General features: G+C 36.3%; 2 protein-coding genes across 3 annotated transcripts; one reads left to right on the forward strand and one right to left on the reverse strand.

Moving 5' to 3' along the window:
* Positions 1-270: 270 nt before the first annotated feature.
* On the forward strand, positions 271-11,281 carry LOC144646660 (tectonic-like complex member MKS1). Its single transcript, XM_078506328.1, is given in 23 exon segments — positions 271-350; positions 487-617; positions 862-929; positions 1,708-1,790; positions 2,167-2,239; positions 3,308-3,411; positions 3,728-3,865; positions 4,254-4,299; positions 4,552-4,639; positions 5,334-5,379; positions 5,704-5,740; positions 5,992-6,051; positions 6,405-6,413; positions 6,415-6,448; positions 6,582-6,644; positions 7,126-7,196; positions 7,484-7,550; positions 7,623-7,730; positions 8,534-8,667; positions 8,940-9,022; positions 9,288-9,350; positions 10,141-10,178; positions 10,513-11,281. Coding segments are annotated over 23 exon segments (1,683 nt in total). The 5' UTR covers positions 271-276; the 3' UTR covers positions 10,578-11,281.
* LOC144646662 (uncharacterized) lies at positions 11,039-15,770 on the reverse strand. Of its 2 annotated transcripts, none has more exons than XM_078506330.1 (9): positions 15,456-15,770; positions 14,535-14,619; positions 13,821-14,025; positions 13,440-13,514; positions 13,105-13,177; positions 12,505-12,581; positions 12,150-12,222; positions 11,694-11,786; positions 11,039-11,445 (listed from the first exon to the last, which is right to left on the reverse strand). In XM_078506330.1, exons 1-9 carry the CDS (start codon positions 15,636-15,638, stop codon positions 11,308-11,310), a joined length of 1,002 nt encoding a protein of 333 aa, XP_078362456.1. In that variant the 5' UTR covers positions 15,639-15,770; the 3' UTR covers positions 11,039-11,307. The 2 variants fall into 2 exon arrangements, with proteins under 2 accessions (XP_078362456.1, XP_078362457.1); XM_078506331.1 differs by having other exon boundaries at positions 14,535-14,613; positions 15,456-15,767.
* Between the last annotated feature and the right edge of the window lie 1,947 nt (positions 15,771-17,717).

A 17,717-nucleotide genomic window follows, 5' to 3' on the forward strand; every position in this document is an offset into this window, starting at 1 on the left:
AATTATCTTGATAAGAAGCAGCTTTTTGGATTTTTTGGAGCAACTTTCGAGCAACTTTTATTATCAGAAGCAACTTTTTTGGATTTTTGGAGGAACTTTTAAGCAACTTTTTGAGAAATTACGGGCAACTTTTTAGGAAATCTCGAGCAACTAGTGGAAAGCCCTAGAAAAAATCGCTAAAATTAGTAGTCGCTAAAAATAGTAACTGTAACCCAGTAACCAAGGTAACGGGTGAAAACCGCAACGAAAAGCCTGGGGACTAGTCAATAATCAAAGATGGCGGATTTCATGGAAGATTATGGAGTTGGTTATTATCGATCATTAGATCCCCCCAAAAATTTTGTAGTTAAGTAAGAACGTCATAAATTTTCCAATTAAAATTAATTTTGACGTATGTAAGATATATTTATTGCAGTAAAACAGTGCAGGTGGTCCAGTTTATACTCAGCTGTTGCATTTGCTTGTCATGTCGTTTCACCTCAACAGGGTAAAACTTCGACGAGTAACCACAGCAAGCTATCTCCCAGAGTTTAAAATCGGCTCACAGCAAAATGTCAATGCACAAGAAGGAGCTGAAGTAGCTGGCGAAGCAGTGGAAATGCCAGAGTTAAGACGAGGTACAGTTATCAGTTTTAACAGTTGTGTCGAAACCCAAGTGATAAATATTAATATTTAAACTTGAACATCGATATGCTTATGCTTTGGTTTCCTTTTTCGAGTTAAAATGAAAGAAAAAATACAAATATGTGGTAGAGTTCGAGAGAGTTTTAAGAACTTAAGTCATGACCATGTATTTAACATTTTTTTGACAATATTAATTTGAATCCTTTTGTTTTGTTTTGCTTTTGTATTCTCAAACAGACCAAGGTAAACAAGACCAGGATTCAGAGGAATGTGTGTTTTATTGGCAACAAAAAATGTTCTCTCAGGTAAACCTGCATTTGGTACTAGAAACGAGAATTTTAGTGAGATTACCCAGTGTATCCAATTGAAACACGAATCGTTCGATTGGGTTCAATAAATGTAAAAAAATGTAAATGTTGTTTATAGTGGTCATGCACTAAGCTTCGAGATAACTAGTTTAGGCATGCCACTGAAACAGAGGAAACAAATATTTTTAAATGAACATAACAAGGTTAAAAATCCCAACTGGCAGGAGGCAGACCAGTTGGCTATATACAAAGCGTGACCAAGGATTTTGAACTCGGGACAACCAAGAAACAAATCCAGCTAGTGCATGGCAGGGGCAGATCTTGAACTGGGGACATCTGGATGTGAGATCTTTCGAAAACATGTAGTCGATTTGTTCTGATGTCAGCAACTTTAGTTGAAGTCTTGAATGAGATGAACTGGTACTAGAGTTTGAAATCTGAAATCGTAGGTTTTGTGGTGTAGTTTGTCCCTAAACAGCGACATCCAATTTTCCAAATCTGCCATAACTTTGGAAAATCATAGCAGAGTTCGCAACGTAGTTCCCAACTTCGTGGCGAAGTTTGTAACAAGATTGGTAACTACTTGATCAAATTGCCAAGTTTGTCACCAACTTTAGAAGTTCCGAACAAACTTCGGAACCCGTTCGTCAAAAGTTTTGTGAAACTCTCTGTAAGAATGAGTCAGACTGTCAGTGACAGTAACTGGATGAGATGACCAGTTGAGTTAATTGCATCTGTTCATTTTTTAATTATTTTTTTTACTTTTTTTGAATAGAGGGAGATGGAACTGTATGAAGATTTAAATAATTGCTTTGGACCATTGGAGCAAAAGTATCATACAGAAATACTGAAATTAAGGTACCTTGATTGTGCCAAATCAAAGGAAAATATTTTTTGACTTGTTGCTGTAGCTCAATTAGTCTAGAGAAAATAATCATGGGACAGCTACTTAAAGGTATGCTACATTATACAAATAACTTATAATAATTTTAAAGCAATATATAAATAATTCATGCTTTATTTTATTTTTGCAGCCCAACTAAATATAATAAATATAAAAAATTGTTATTTGAACCATTTGTAACGTTTTAGAGCGGTTCTCTCTGAACAGCCATCCTATTCTTTATTTGAACAACAGCAGGTACTATTATTGGTTTGTACAATTACTCTGGCAGTAATAAACAGTTTTAATGAGATGTGATAGTCACTTTTTGTTGTCCTGTTTAATCTTTAGGAAGAAGGGTGGAAAACCAAACAGAAGATTGTTTTCCTATGTTGAATGTGATAGTTATGTCAACCTTGATGAGGTAGGTTCAAACAAATTGAAAAGTCTTTAACCTTTTCCTTTGTCACTAAGAGCTAAAGGCCAGGGATTTCCCCCAGCTACTATGAGCATAACCCCTGGCTACTTTCATACGAAAAAAAGGAAAATGGAACCAAAAGAACTTCCTAGTAGTTCAATTACCCACCCACTTATTGCATATACCTGGCAACTTGAAATCTTAGTGACAGCCCTGTACTTTTTGACCAAATATTGCAATTGTGAAGTTATTTCATGTTCCATGTTTCAAGTACCGTATTTTTTCAATTAAACGCCCCGGGCGTTTATTTCAAACTTAGCTCCTTGGATCTGGCGTTTATTTGAATGGTGCAGTTTATTTGAGCAAAATGTTTATTAAAAATGGTTTTTAATCATTATTTGTAACATGAATGTATCTTGCCATCATACCTAAAGCATAATACACCTCAAATAAATGCCTAAAAGGCTTACTTATTACTCTACTTTGGAGACCTGGCCCCAGTTGTTCAAAAGATGGATAACGCTATCTCGCGGATAAATCACTATCCGGTGGATAGCGCAGTATGTTTTGTTAACATTTATCCACTGGATAGCGATTTATCCGGTGGATAGCGTTATCCACCCTTTGAACAACTGGGCCCTGGCGTTTATTCGGGGCCCAGCGTTTAATCGAGAAAATACGGTAGTTCAGAAAATTTGGCACACACAAAGACAATCTTCCCCACATGCAGTTTAGAATTTTTACACCTATTTATTTGAATATGCAATATGTTGACATGTGGTAATCATGATCACAAGCTGGCTAATCTGCTACCTCCCATGGCCAGTTCTCACGCTCAGCATTTGAGAAATAAGAGTTGTTTTGACATTCCAGTTTGTTGCACTGATTGCTTTATGAAATATTTTATCATTCGCCATGCAATGTAAATAGTCTTTTAATAATTAAAAGACTATTATTGTAATTAATTCTAAAATTTTAAACAACTTTTATTTATTAATTTTTAAAATTTTTAATAAATGAGTTATCTGAATCCAATTTGTATAGTACAATACTTTCCCTTAACATATACAACAGGAAACAAGAACTCTTACCACTAGCCCATCTGAATTGCCAAGCTTCCTGGCCAAGAACATGACAACTGTCAGAAGAAGAAATATTGGAACCAAAGTTGATAGAAGGTTGGTTAAATTTGATCAAAATGTGATATATTTGTTTTCTCCGTTTCAGTTGCATGCCTGGAAGCTAGCTTTCTCAAAGCTAAGTGCATGACCACTATAAACAACATTTACATTTGTTTACATTACATTTTAGTAATAAACTATTGGAAAGTGTTGACAGGAAGTCCTCGTATTAATTTGGAACAAACTTTTGTTTCTGCCCACCCAAACATATTCTTCTTCTTTCCTTTCAAGGGTCTTTTATTTTATTATTCATGCAGTGTTTTAAAATCTCCTTTCATGGGCAACACTTGCAGGATTTGTTTTTATTTTTCAGAAATCGGCCTGGAGGGTTTACCGCTCGTGCCAATCCTGTAGTTGTCCATGAGACTGAAACCAGCAAGACAACAGCACATGTTATAAACATTCCTTACAAGACCATGCATATTATGGCAGATCTTGCCCCAGAAGGAAAGTAAGTGATATTTGTCTTTGTGAGTTTGGACCCGGTTGAAGGAGAAGTGAGAACTGTCAGTAAAAATGTTCAGACAATAATTAGATTTAAAGTTATTAGCTCTAAAATAGGGCTACTTATGATGTTAACACAGCAAACAATTTTGATGTTTGCTGAGCTGCAGGAATAAGAGGAGTGCCCATAGCTCACTGAAACTAACCTTTGTTATGAAACAGGCTCTGGATAAAAATACTTTTTCCTGAAAAAAGATGCTTCCTGCTTAAGAACAGACATAAGGAACTACATGTCGATGAAGACAAAATATTTTATCTCTGAAACTACAAGATCTCTATCTTGTCATTTGGTACAAAAAGTATTTGGTATTAAATGCTATGTTCTTGTCTTTCAGAACTGAAAGTAATCAGGATGATGAGTATGTTTTGTTTTCTGTCAAGGTAAATATTTGACTGTAGTTACTCTGTTTACTTACAGCATGGAACCACAAAATCTGACATCTCTAACAAGAGGAAATACCAACTGCCTATTGTTTTCAGTGAAAAACTAGTAAAGGAACGCTAGAGACATATTTAAAGTGCGTCATTATTGAAGGCTACTCCTAAGTCCTCTTACCAACTCCAAAAGAACCAACTCTGTGGACTATTTTTTGATCAATTGTTTTTGTTTGTTTACTTTTTTTTAACATATAGATTGATGCTAATGGTCAAATGTTTGTCAAACCTGACTTCAATGGAGAAAGGCCACCATATCGTATTGAAACACATAATGATCTGAGAGGTACAAACTGTACAGTACAAAGTAAAATAAGGCTACGTACACAGGACCGGACCGGAACCGAGTGAACGGACCGGACAGCCCTGTTACACGGAACCGGACCCAGGCCGGGACCGTCTGGAACCAGTCGGAATGGATCAAAACCACCAAAGCAGCCAGGGACCGGGGAGGACGCCGACAGAGGCCCCGGCAACGGCCGCCCCGAACCGGCCCAGTAAACAAGCCTAAGATTAACAGATTTGCTCACCTGCTTTATCAGATAACTTGTGAATACTTGTACCAAAAACTTTAAAATTTCTCTGATGAAAGACCACATCTGTATTCTCAGTATTGGACTGGAACCAGCATGCAGTGGAGGCTAATGCGGGAAATCTTTTCAAATGCAAATGACATGAAGCTCTTTTTAGTGAAATTAGCCTCCATTGCAAACTAGTTCCAGTCCAATATCGAGAATACAAATATGGTCTATTGCTGTGCTTATTACCACCGTTTGCATTGATATGCAACTTCAGAAATCAAAGTACCTGTGGAAACATTTTCAAGATTTCCATCAATCACGTATCAATGCAAACGGTGGTAATGTCAGATTCCGTCATTTAATAGCTAACTTCTTTACATATCTTTTCTAAATTAGTCCTTGGTAACACAATATTTGTTGTATCTTAATAGTTGTAAGAATATAGTTTCTTTCTTTCAGAGGTTTATGAATATACTATTGAGCACTGTTCCACGCCAATGACAAGGTACAAAAAACATTAACTGAAGTGATTTTTTACTTGCATACAGCATTAAGTGGGAAAAAGTATTGTTAGCATCTCTGGATTGGATGTTGCACCCCCCCCCCCCCCCTTCCCCCACTTCTCCCAGCTTTGATTATCTGTCAGTACCTATGTACATTCCTGGGTGGATATAAGTACTGTGAGTCACAGAAAACTGTGGGCTTTCCAAACAACACAACACAAGGGAAGTGACACACCTTTGGATCCATGGTCTAACACACTGTTAGCCATCCTGGCTTCTACTAATTTTATTTATTTTACTGTAAAATTGTTGTTATCAAATTTCAGTGATCAAAGAGAACAAGAATTTAAGAGTTTTACTGAGGTAAGGCTGCTCTAAAATTCCTGTAAGTTTATAGTTTGTTGAAACTGGCGGTAATGACAGTCTGTGACTTATTAGAGGGTACCAAAGGGGGGCACCCGCACGCAGACCCACGTGTCACGACTGACAGCACCAGCACCTTCTACTATTTTTCACGCGTCCCGGCAATGCCCACACGCGCACGGACTCCTTCACGTGTCACGCATAAACCCTTTGCCCCCCTCTTATTATTTTTGGTATTTTTTGTTTCACAGCTGTATAATAGACATGCCTTGTATCTCGCTTCACAAGTTGGACCTGGCTTTGATCCTGTGGTAAGTTCAGATGATATCAAACAGGGTCCACACAGAAAAAGCTACATTTAATTTTATGCAATGTGCAGTTCCAGAAAATATGCATACCCACCCCATAGAAGGCCATTAGAAATTCCGAGGGGGTGGGGCCCCCTCGGACCCCTCAAAAGCGAAAACCTTTTAAGGGAAAGTATGGGGCTTAACTGGAATTTTGCAGAGGGATGAAAGGTTTTCAAATCAAAAACTCTTCTGTGAATGTGTATTTTCTGGAACAGCACAACATGGTGCAGTACGATGTTAGTAAGGAGCTGGCAAAGAAAAGAAATAAAAAATAATTAGTTATGAAAACATGTTGATCTTCAATTTTTTTACAGCCAGAACCTGGGAGTTTTAAGGATGAATATTTTTGGGGAAATAGGTATGTTTACTTAATAAATTGAAAAAACTTCATTCTTATTTATGGTTTTAACATGAATTGATAATTCTTAAAATATATGCTTTCTTCTTATCACACAATAATTTATTATTTTATCATATATTTCTCTCAACAGTGTCTGCTAAAGGTTTTGACTATGATGGCCTGTATGTGCACTATTTTCTAGACTTACCACAAAGTAAGTAACACCAAAATTTTCTGCAAGTAAACTGACAACTGACAGTGTCAGTTTATCAAATATTTTTTCCAGCAAGATGATTTTTAGATTGACATTAATTAGACTTACCCGGTATTCAGTACATTTGACTTGAGAGATCTATATTTCTTAAAGCATGGCCTTCATCCTCATGTTGTATTCTAATGGACAAGACACTTCATTCTCACAAAACCTTTATTCGTCAAGTTTTTTGTTTTTGTTTAACTGGTTACCAGCAAATTGACAGGGAATCAACATGGCAAATATGTCGTGGATTAGGGATGGGGGAGGTGGGTTGGTGGGTTGGGCTAGGGGATTAGCATAACATACCACTCAGGAGCAGCGTAATACATCAAATTACTTGATGCTCCAGCTGATTTTAAATACAGTACTGATTAAGTCACTGGGTTATGCTTTTCCAGTATTTTACTGATTGATCCTGAAATGAACTTTTGTATTGTAGAATGGAGGCCAACTGATGATCCAGTGTTGTCAGGAGTCACACAAACCTGTGTCACTAAGCTGGAGGGAGAGGTAATAAATTATACAGAAATTTCCATAGTGCTAATCCATGGCTTGGCTATCACTCGGCTCAGTGTGATCCTTTGGATATTGTGAAAATCTTTTTCACAGCATAGCTTCAGTTTTTGTTGGTCTGCTCTGTTGTACTTGACGGTAGCTTATTATTTTCATTGCTTAAAGCAACAGAGCATTATGTGGTTCTGTTTTGAAGATAGATCAATTTTGTGTATTGAACTTGAAAAGACCTGTGCAGGTATACATTAATGACAACTTTGTTATTTGACTTTGTTCCATTTTAGGATTATGTTGCCCATTTCAGTTTCCCTTTTGATTTCTCATTAGTTTATCAAGAGGATGATGATTCTGGTAAGCTATGTTGGATCTGTATTCAGACTGTAGTGCACTGAGGATGTAATTTATGAGATGTTTTCATTTCAGATGATTTTATTCACTGGCCCACACTGTTTCTTGAAGTGTTGTCACTGGACAGCTGGGAAAGATTTAGAACAGAGGGTTATGGATACATTACTATACCCAATAAAGCTGGTGAGAAGAGTTTGTAATAACAACAACTATAAACTATATGAGGGGCTTGGTAGTGATTTTCGACTAAAAATGAACATGGCCAAAACAAATGATTTGCATGTTAGTTTGTTTTCAACCATAAAACATTGCCCTGGTTTTTTTTTTTTTTGCAGATTTTTGCTTCATTTGCGAGGAATAATGTATGCAGAAAACCGGGTTTCCCCAGTTGGCGTGTTTAGTAGTTTCTTTATTCTACTAAAACAAACAAACCCCTTAAGACTTCTACTGAAAATAACAAATTTTTGCATATGGTATTTCTTGGAAATGAAGCAAAAGACTGCGAAAATAAATACAGTACAATGTTTCACTTAATATGTAAACAAACCCGCACGCAAATTTGGAGTCTTTTAGCCAAAAACACTTCTGCCCTTTTTGCACCAAGCCTCCATATGTTAACATGTTGACCTATAAAATGCACCCAAACTTTGGTGATAGTTATCAATATAAAACAAGAATTTCTTGGAAAAATCGGTGTGCCTTATAACCCAAAAACTAGTCTGTACATTACTAAACACTACAAAGCTGATGAGAGGGTTATGCATACATAATATAACCACATTCAATAAAGCTGCCGAGAGAGGGTTGTGTATACATCCCTTACCCAAAAAGCCTCATGAGACAGTGTTATGCATATGCAAGCATTTTTGTAACCAATAAAGCTGGCATACATAACAATAACCTCAATCAAACAGCAATCATGCCATTTGGTCACAGTGACTATATCATAATGTGTAAATAATTTTTAACTTTTCAAAATCTACCAGGTAGTTACACTGTTGAGGTTAACACTTGGAGACCCATTGGAAATGGCACAGGTCCTGAGATGAGACGGTTCTTTATTGGTGGGTCACCAGAACTGGAGGATCCTACATATCCTCAAAAACCTGTCATGGCTGATGTAAGATTTCCTGTTGTTTTCAATAAGCAACAATTAATGGAACTACACTGATTATAACAAGACTTGACCAATGACAGTCAAAACATTTGCATGTGTAAGGACACTTGACCAGATAATAGTAAGGTACATGTAGCCATAAGGTGGTTTAAAGTTATCCTCCAGCTATACAATTTCCTTAAAGTTTGCATTTTAAATTAACTCACGGCAAAACCAAAATAAAAATACATATTAGTTTTAGGAAATACACTATGTATTTTTTTCTTTGATGACAGGAAAAAGTTTTGAGCAAATACTTCTTCAGGACAGCTGCTTCTGGGAGTGTGGCTGTAAAGTTTCACATTATGCAACAAAGCCAGTATGTATTAACGGTCTAATTTACTTCTTTATAATGCATGACTGGGTACAATCATCGAGAGGAATGCTGCCAATAACACTGAAAGTGGGAACTTTTCAAGATCACTAGAAAGACATCAAAGAACAAATTAAATATTACTAATTTTTACTTAGTAAAATGGCCCCATAATTTCAATAAAATTCTCAGCTGAGGTACCATAACACCTTAGAATGTTTTGCAGTTACACTTAATACTTTGTTAATATTGTTAATTCAATTACTGCAAGGTCTTTTATGGATTCGAAAACAAAGAAGACCCGTCGGACAAGAACCATATTGGACAGACTGGGGTAAGTCACTTTTCTCATTCTTTCCCACCTTTATACATTTAGAACAAAGATAATTATACATGTATGTGTGCAAACTGCTGTGGGGAGTTTCAAACAGCCGAATTGTCACAACATCTTGTTCACAACATAGCTCAGAATCAACCACGGCACATATCTCAGGTTTCCTCCTCCTGGATGGGATGCTGGTGCATTGGAGGGTTACCTTTAATTAGCATTTAATTCACCAATACCCATTTATACACCTGGATGTAAAGGATGCATAATCCTATCCACCTATCTTATTCACTGGATTAGGATAGCATTATCCACCTTTTCAACAACTATCCCTGGGTGGAGATAGGGAAGTGTGAGAGCTAAGTATCTTGCTCAAGAATACAGGGCTGTCGTCATGTTTTTAAGCAGCTGTCACATCAAAGTTATCACCTGTAGCATTTCGCTCTGCATGCAAGTGTAACATAACACCAATTAACTTCTTCACTTGTAACACTGAGTTAACTCAGTAGTAACAGGTGTTACATGTTATGGCCTTATGACAGCCCTGAGAACACAACAAAATCTCTCAGGCCAGGGCTCTGCTTGATCCAGAATCCAGCTCATTTACCATTAGGCTACCGCCCCTCTTACAAGCTATAAATTCAGTTTGCAAGGGCACATCTTTTGTTATTAAAAAGGTTTCACAAATTTCCCACTTTTAGTTAAAAACAGCATCTTTAAAAAATATATATATATATATATACATGTACAAGAGGTAGTTTTCAGTGATAGGTGCATTTTTATTTTTACAATTCAGAGGGATGAGTGCTCTGGATTCTCTGTCACAAGTCATGGGTGAGTTGGAAAAAAAATGAGACATGCACTAGAACACCATGAAATTTACTTCTCACTAAGCATTGCAATTTTTTTTTGGAAATACTGTTAACGAACCTTACTTTTACAGGATTACATGCTGTTTAATTGACTACCTTATTGCCAAACTTTTTGCAACAAATTAATTTTTCAATTTTCTTTACGATTTTGGAAGAGTGATAAGAACTCAACAATGAATTTGTTCAACATCTTGATGGGAAAAATGTCTCCAAATGTGAATGTCATATTAAGTGTATCAACACTTATAGAATTTACTAAACCATTAACAAATCTCTTTTCCTTTTATTTGAAACAGATGCCTTCCAAAGGGCAAAAAAACGAATGTTGGATGCACGTGAGGGACTCCCCACTGTGAAATAGAAACTGTACTGGTTGTTTTCAAGTGACTATCATAAAAAAAGAAAACGTGCTGGATTTCTGATGTCATTTGGAATCACTGGAACTGGGCCACATAAACCGAAAGTAGCAATGAAGATCTGCATTTCTGTTTTTGCATCACTTGCTAGGAGAAGAACAAGACTGCTCACAGAGTTCAAAATTCTCCAGAGTTCAGTCAGAGGAATGGCAGATTCCCTCAATTGCGTGTGCCTGCAGGGAACGGTAGTTGTATTCATCAATCCATGAGCGAGACTCAGCAAAGGTGCACGTTGCTGAGTCTCGTGCATGGTTTGATGAATACAACTACCGTGATTCCCTGCATGCGGGCACTATAGAGGGAATCAGGCGTTGCCAGTGATTGTTATGTACACAGCAAAGATATATTGTTGAAAGGAATTGTAACAACATTATGAACAGGAGAACTAAAACTTTATTTAACAGTTAATTAAGGTAAAAATGTGCAATATTGTAAATATGTACAAAATGTATTTTATTAAAAAATATATTTTTATTAAATTAAAGTTGTAAATACAAGGTGTTGAGTTACTGTTATGTACAAGACTTTAAGTATGTGCAGTAAACACAGTTACAAACGTTACATTACAACTGAGTAACAAGTCATCTTTATAATGCATCCTGGAAAGGTCGTTTTTTTATATACCCAACTCAACATGACTTATTTTTTTTACAAAATAAATACTAAGGTTTGCAGCTATGAATTGAGCGAAGTGTGAGTTGTTTGAGATACAGCTTCCAACCAGTTTGTAAAGCCAAGTTTTTCTGTTTGATCGCTTATCTTGGCTAGAGATTGTGCTAATCGTCTTCCATTGACCTCCAGTCCTGCAGGTATCTAAAAAAAAGAAATACATATACGTCAGATCACTCTAAAGTAGACATGTTTGGAACAAGTGCAAATTGTTTAAATTCAAGATGGCTGTTTCATATTTCTCCTCCTTTTACCGGCAAAACCAATATCATTCCCCAGCTAATGTCACTTCTTTCAGATGTAAAAAAATGCATCCTATTCTTTTAATTTCCTGACTTGCCTTTCTCCTTGTGTAGTCCTAACATGCAAGTTACTCACCACGCATTACCCACCTCATAGACTGTAGACATGTTATCTCCCTCATGCTGGGATAAGCTGGGAAGATTCAAAGCATTCACAGGTTCTGTTTGGAGCAGAGGATGCAGCTGCGAAAAAAACAAAGTAAAAAGGTTTTCTATGTAATCTTTTTTTTGTTTTCAAATACTATATACACATTATTGACAAGATCTAAAAGTAAAAAAAAGCGAATTTAAAAAGATATGTTTTAAGATGAGATTTAAAAATAAATTTCCAGTTTATTTAGGGAATATGAAACACACCGTCTATTATTAGTTTGTCTAGATGAAACTATACTGTGTTTGTGTTACCATTAAATGGCAGCTCTGAAGAAGTTTTTCTGTGCAGTTCTGTTTATGTTTAATATTTTGCAAAATGAAAGTTGAGATTTTCAATTGATGTTCATCACTCTTGGGAGTTTCAGACATTGTAAACAGGCAATATTCAGTCACCTGTGTTTGCTCTTGTTCCAGTTGTCCTTGATCACTATAGCTATTCACCATCTGTTCATCCTGTTCAAAAAGCCTTAGAGCAAAAAGCAAGTCTTATCAGCAAATTGTTCTTGGGAAACTTGGGTTGGTTATCTTTATTACTTAAGATGAAAACACAACATCAGATGCCAATAATTATTAGTGCAAGATACACAGGACTCCAGCCATCAATTGGCGTTCAAAGTAAAAATAAGTCGTCATTATATTCATTTCTTCAAAACAAGTGCCAAAAGACTGAAACCAACAAATGAATGGACGGCATGGACAAACAAACAAATGGATGGATGAATGAACAATTAAATTAAATCCTCCTTACCTTCTTTGCTCTTCTAATTCTTTCTCTAAGGCTTCTACTTGACCATTACAAGAAATTAGGGCATCCTCCAATTCATGCTACATTGAATTTGAAAAGTGAAATCAATTTTGATTTCTATTATCCTGCCATATATCAATCACTACATTGAACCTTACACCAGGCCCCGGTTGTTCAAAGCACGATTAAGCTAATCCAGGATTAGCGTGAAATTTGATTTAAATTTTATATCATTTTGTTGAGGTTTTCTGTTAACATTTTTTTGTCCCCAGCTTTGACGTGGACCAATCTTAAACTTAACAAAACATTAGCTATGGAAACCTTTTAAAACAAGAGAAATTAAAATCTTGATCATTTTTTTAATCCTGGGTTAGCGTTTATCATCTTTCGAACAACCCGGCCCAGATTATTATCAACATGTGATATGTGCATGGGTCTCAGGCAAGCAATGCGTGCAGAGGGCTACAGACACTGGCTTCTCCATGCATTGCAGGGCCATGATGCTAGAAAATAAACCATTTATTACATGCTGACATATGAATGAATTCCCATATCTTGCTTTGTGATTTGATAAGTGTGCATTGAGGCATACTGGTGACTTACTGATTCAGCCTCCATTTTGCTGTAGTCTCCTTTGTGTGTTGGTCCCTTAATGTTGTCAAGTCTTTTAACAATCCTGTTGTTCAAATAGATTGATTCTGGTTTATTGTAAAGTTTCATATAATGCAACACAGTTTATTGCAAACAACTTATACAGTTCTATACAATAACCTCCCATTGTTACAAACCTAAGGGGAGAGGTTTGCAGAGCAAACCAGCTAATTCACAGGTTTACCAACAAAAGATGAAAAAACAAAAAAAGGGTACTCAAATTATAAAGCTTATATTGAAAGTAAGGTTCAATGGAGTTTAAATTATTCATAACAGCACTTATTTACCTTTCAGATAGTTGCTTTAAATGAACTTGTACGTCATTCTTTTTGGATTCTTTATGAACACTGTTTAAAACACTCCTGCAAAGTTTAAAAGAGGTAGAAATTATCATAATTATGGAAACATTTTTTGGATGACTACAAACTATCAAAGTCTGAATTTGAGAAAAAAATATTGTTATATGTTGTTACTAGTACACTTTATTCTAAATGTTAGCTAATTTCTTGCATGTTGCCTTAAATAGAAGAAGGAATTGAGAGGATAGGGGGGCCTCTGGACCGTCTTTACCACAAATTATCCCTTACTGACTTTTTGTCTTTTCACCTTCTATAATACATAACAAACCTTTGAAATGCAAATTTTACAGTATTAAATACATCACTTACAAAACTGTGTTTTCTATAGTTTGCTTTGTGTACTTCTTTGTTGACAAGCTGAGTGGCTTCCATCTGGCATAAGTCTTCCTAGTGACAGTCATGTCTCTAATGCGTTCTGGTATTCCATCTTCCTTCCTTACTTGTGTTTTCCGTTGAAAAACTCTCTTTTTGATAACTGCCCTTTCTTTACCATGAGGTGAGTCTTCTGATTTAGCTAAAAGAAAATATTAAATCTCCCTTTAGCAAAGTAAAGTCTGTTAACAAGAAGAACTTCAGGTCCATACAAACAGCAACTCTGACCCCCATAGCTTTAAAGGACTTAGCATCTTAAAGAGATATTAGTTTGCCTTGTTATACAGTATTCTGGGGAGGGTGCTAAATTAGGTCAGCAATGTATAACTGCTATATAGACCTTTATTAAAGCATCATCATCATCATTATTATTATTATTATTATTATTATTATTATTATTATTATTATTATTATCCATTTTATGTTGCCTGTCAACATTTTAGCAAGTAAATGACTCTTGCAACAACATAATTGTTTATTAGGCACTGTGTATCCAGTCAGGAGACTGAGTTTCCAACTAAGAAATTATATACACAATGAGACTGACAGGCCTCAAACTTCTGATGTCTGTAACTTCACCCTGGGTGCATTATCCATACACACAAATAAGTAGACATAGAAGTACATGAACATAATAAAAATACATGGAACCTTCAGTTCTTTTACTTTTTAAAGTTTTGTTTGGAGATGATTGTGCTTCAGTCGAAGAACCACTTCCTGACTTCTTTCCCTGAAGAGCAGAATTATATAAAAGTATCAAGATATAAGGTGTTACATAGGGACGACCAAGAGTTGGTTACACATGATGAAAATGATAATGATGATGATGAATAATTTTAATGTCACATCCTGAATAAAGTTGGGTTGCCATTCAAGATGACTAAGTGACAGGTATCTCCATATGAAGAGGCCTAAATCCTGCACGTGGCCAATGTTACGTCACTGGTTCCCCTTAAACTGCGTTCAGTTTATACATAAACTCTACAATAGTCTACTAGAGGTTCCGGCAACCCCTTCCCCATGGCCACCCCAACAGTCAGTGTAAAGGAATGCATGCATGTAAGTGGAAATGTAAACTGCAAGCTAGATTTGTTCAACTTTGTCAACTTAACAGTCACGGTCAGTCAACTTTGTAGTCATTTCGGAAAGATTTCCGCACAGGACCCTACATTAATTATGTATGCCGCTATTTCATACTATCACTATACATAAACAGCAATCATGAAAAGAACGAATCAGTCAGAAAATTGTATGCATAAATAATGTAGGGTCCTGTGCGGAAATCTTGCTGTCATTTTCTGCAAGTTATCATCATAAGCTACAATCCTAGACAAAAGTACTGGGACACTTAACCAATTGGACGAAAAATTGACATTGTTTTGACCTCCCCTCCCCACCTCCAATTCAATGTTGGTTTCTATCCATCATAACGTGGGAGAATATCTCAACATTGTTTTGGGGGGAAAGGGGGGCTCGGAAAATTAAACAATGCGTTCTTAATGCAAAGGGAATGGCCACTGAGCATTATTTCTTTTAGTGTCCCATGGATTTTTGTCTAGGATTGTAGCTTACCTTTTTCCTTGGATCTTGTTCTTGACTAGTTGACAAAGAAACATCTTTTCGCTTTCTTCCTGTCGCCTTTTCTTTTAAACTTATTTCTTGTGCATTTGATGAAGCTGACTGATTCCGATCTGATCCAGTACTTTTGCGTCGTGACTTTGGAGCATAAGTGATTCGGCTTCTTCGTTTTGCCATTGAGTTGTAATCAAAAAGTTCAGAAGACCGCCATGATTCAAAATCTGCCAAAACTAAGGCATCAAGGGATTGTCATCTTTTACCAAGCCGGGAGGGGTGAGAAAAAGATTTTTAATATTTGACGTCAAAACTTCTCTTTCTCTTAATAGATCATAAATAGATCCCTAGTCCATATTCACATTATTCGTTAATGAAATATTATTTTGATGGCCTCGAGCTCAAAAAGCTTAAAAAAAAAAAAAACAATAAAAAATTGCAATGGTCACCCATCTATCCCTACCCTACCCCCCTACCGAGGATAGACTTATTTTTCCCAGAATTCAGTTCTTCGCTACTGTACCACATGCACATCTAACAGGATGAGTTGGTTTACTTCGATGGTCTCGCGTGGTTTTTCGCTTTCTTCTGCGGCCAATTTACCTGGTGCATCTTTTCTATTGGGAAGAGTGTTTCCTATTTTCCAACAGCCGTGCCGTTACGTTAGGCGTGGCACGGAATATCAGCCCAACAACCTACAAAGAAAACGAAAACATGGCTACCTAGCCAGACTGAGAACACGATCGGGAAGGAAAATTCTGGAGAGAAGAAGAGAGAAAGGAAGAAAATTTCTCTCTCATTAAAAAGAGTGATAATCCCAAATATGCAACGTGGAAAACGGTGGACTGCATAACAAGTGATCTTAAGTGAAAAAATAGTATGCAAAGAAGCTTTGAGTTCAACTTCTTGCAAGTGCTACAAAGAAAGAAGCTGATATGAGAAAGATGCAAGAACACTGAAGAATTAAACTGAAGTTTATAAATAATATGCATGGGAAATGCAAGAAATGATTGAAGACATTATGCTTTTGTGTTCTGTGAAGTGAGACAAACATGTCATCGTTGTCATCATCATCATCATCAATTAACTTGAAAGTCCAAGCAATCAAAATAAGCCTACAACTGAAAATAATTTCTGAACACAGGGTTTACACATAAGAGCCATCAGCTGGATTCACCACCTACATTTGTTGTGTACAGTTCATCAAGGATGCAAACATCGAACAGTAGTATTTGCATGCAACCGGATGTCTATTGAATTTAATTTCTAAAATATCCACACACTTGCCACCTGGCAAAATATTTTTTCTGATTTTTACTGGTGGAGTTGGAATGATAGCAGTGTCAGCAATTCTGGCTACCCCCATCACCTCCCCTCCCTCCCCCTCACATACGAGTCTTGTGCGTCAATAAGAGAGTTGAAAGGGATGACCAAGCCTCGCAGGGAATCAAACTTTTTACATGTTATGGTGCTGCTGTTTTGAGCATCAAATATATCTATGATTTGGTTGAATGCTGTCAATAAAAGGTTGTGACTTGTTAGAATGTTTATTTTGATTTGTTTCTAATTAGGAGTTGCCATCTGTTAACCTGTAAATGGTAGGTCAAACATTTTTAACAAATTTGTTTTTATTTTTTATTAACCACTGAACTAAACATTCTGAAGGGTGATTTTTTTATACTTGCTTTGGGCACCAGAGAATGGAGCACTGAATAAATCCTCTGTGGTAACCTAATGGAAAAAAAGTAAACCCAGTGGAAATTGTAGCAATCTGATGGGAAAAATATGACTTGCAAGATAAAGATACCAGGCAAAGATTTTACCAATTAAATATTTGCTAGAAAGAGTCTTTTGGTTTTATGTTTCCATACAATTGTCTAGATTCTTTTTGTCTGCAGAGTAAAATTAACAGACAAATGGATAGCACTTATATCCTCCTATGCATGGATGCAATTTTTCCTCCCCGAGATGGTGTGATGAGCCAAAAAAATGTCTATGTAGGAGGCTACAGGATTGTGTAATTCCTGGTAAAACCAAAGTCTTTTGCCTGGTCATTTTAATTGACAAGTCATAATTTTTTAGGAATTTAAGCACTATGGAAATTTTTAACACTGGAATTTTCATTGGACAAAAATAGCATTCAAAGCAATGACATGGTCAATTTGCTTGAGTTCTGTAAATAAAAGAAAATAAACATGATTACAGTTTGAAGTAACTAGTTTGCCCTTCCTTGTGATTAGAATATATTGAAGTAGCAACATG

This window comes from Oculina patagonica, chromosome 3 (assembly GCF_052425735.1).
Source record: "Oculina patagonica isolate OP01 chromosome 3, crgOcupat, whole genome shotgun sequence".
NCBI lineage: Eukaryota > Metazoa > Cnidaria > Anthozoa > Scleractinia > Oculinidae > Oculina > Oculina patagonica.

Coding starts and splice junctions, on each gene's coding strand:
- LOC144646662 (XM_078506330.1), bottom strand. CDS start 15,638: ATGGCAAAACGAAGAAGCCGAATCACTTATGCTCCAAAGTCACGACGC. Junction 14,620..15,455: donor AACAAGATCCAAGGAAAAAG/GTAAGCTACAAT, acceptor TATAATTCTGCT/CTTCAGGGAAAGAAGTCAGG. Junction 13,178..13,439: donor TTAAAGCAACTATCTGAAAG/GTAAATAAGTGC, acceptor TTTGAACAACAG/GATTGTTAAAAGACTTGACA.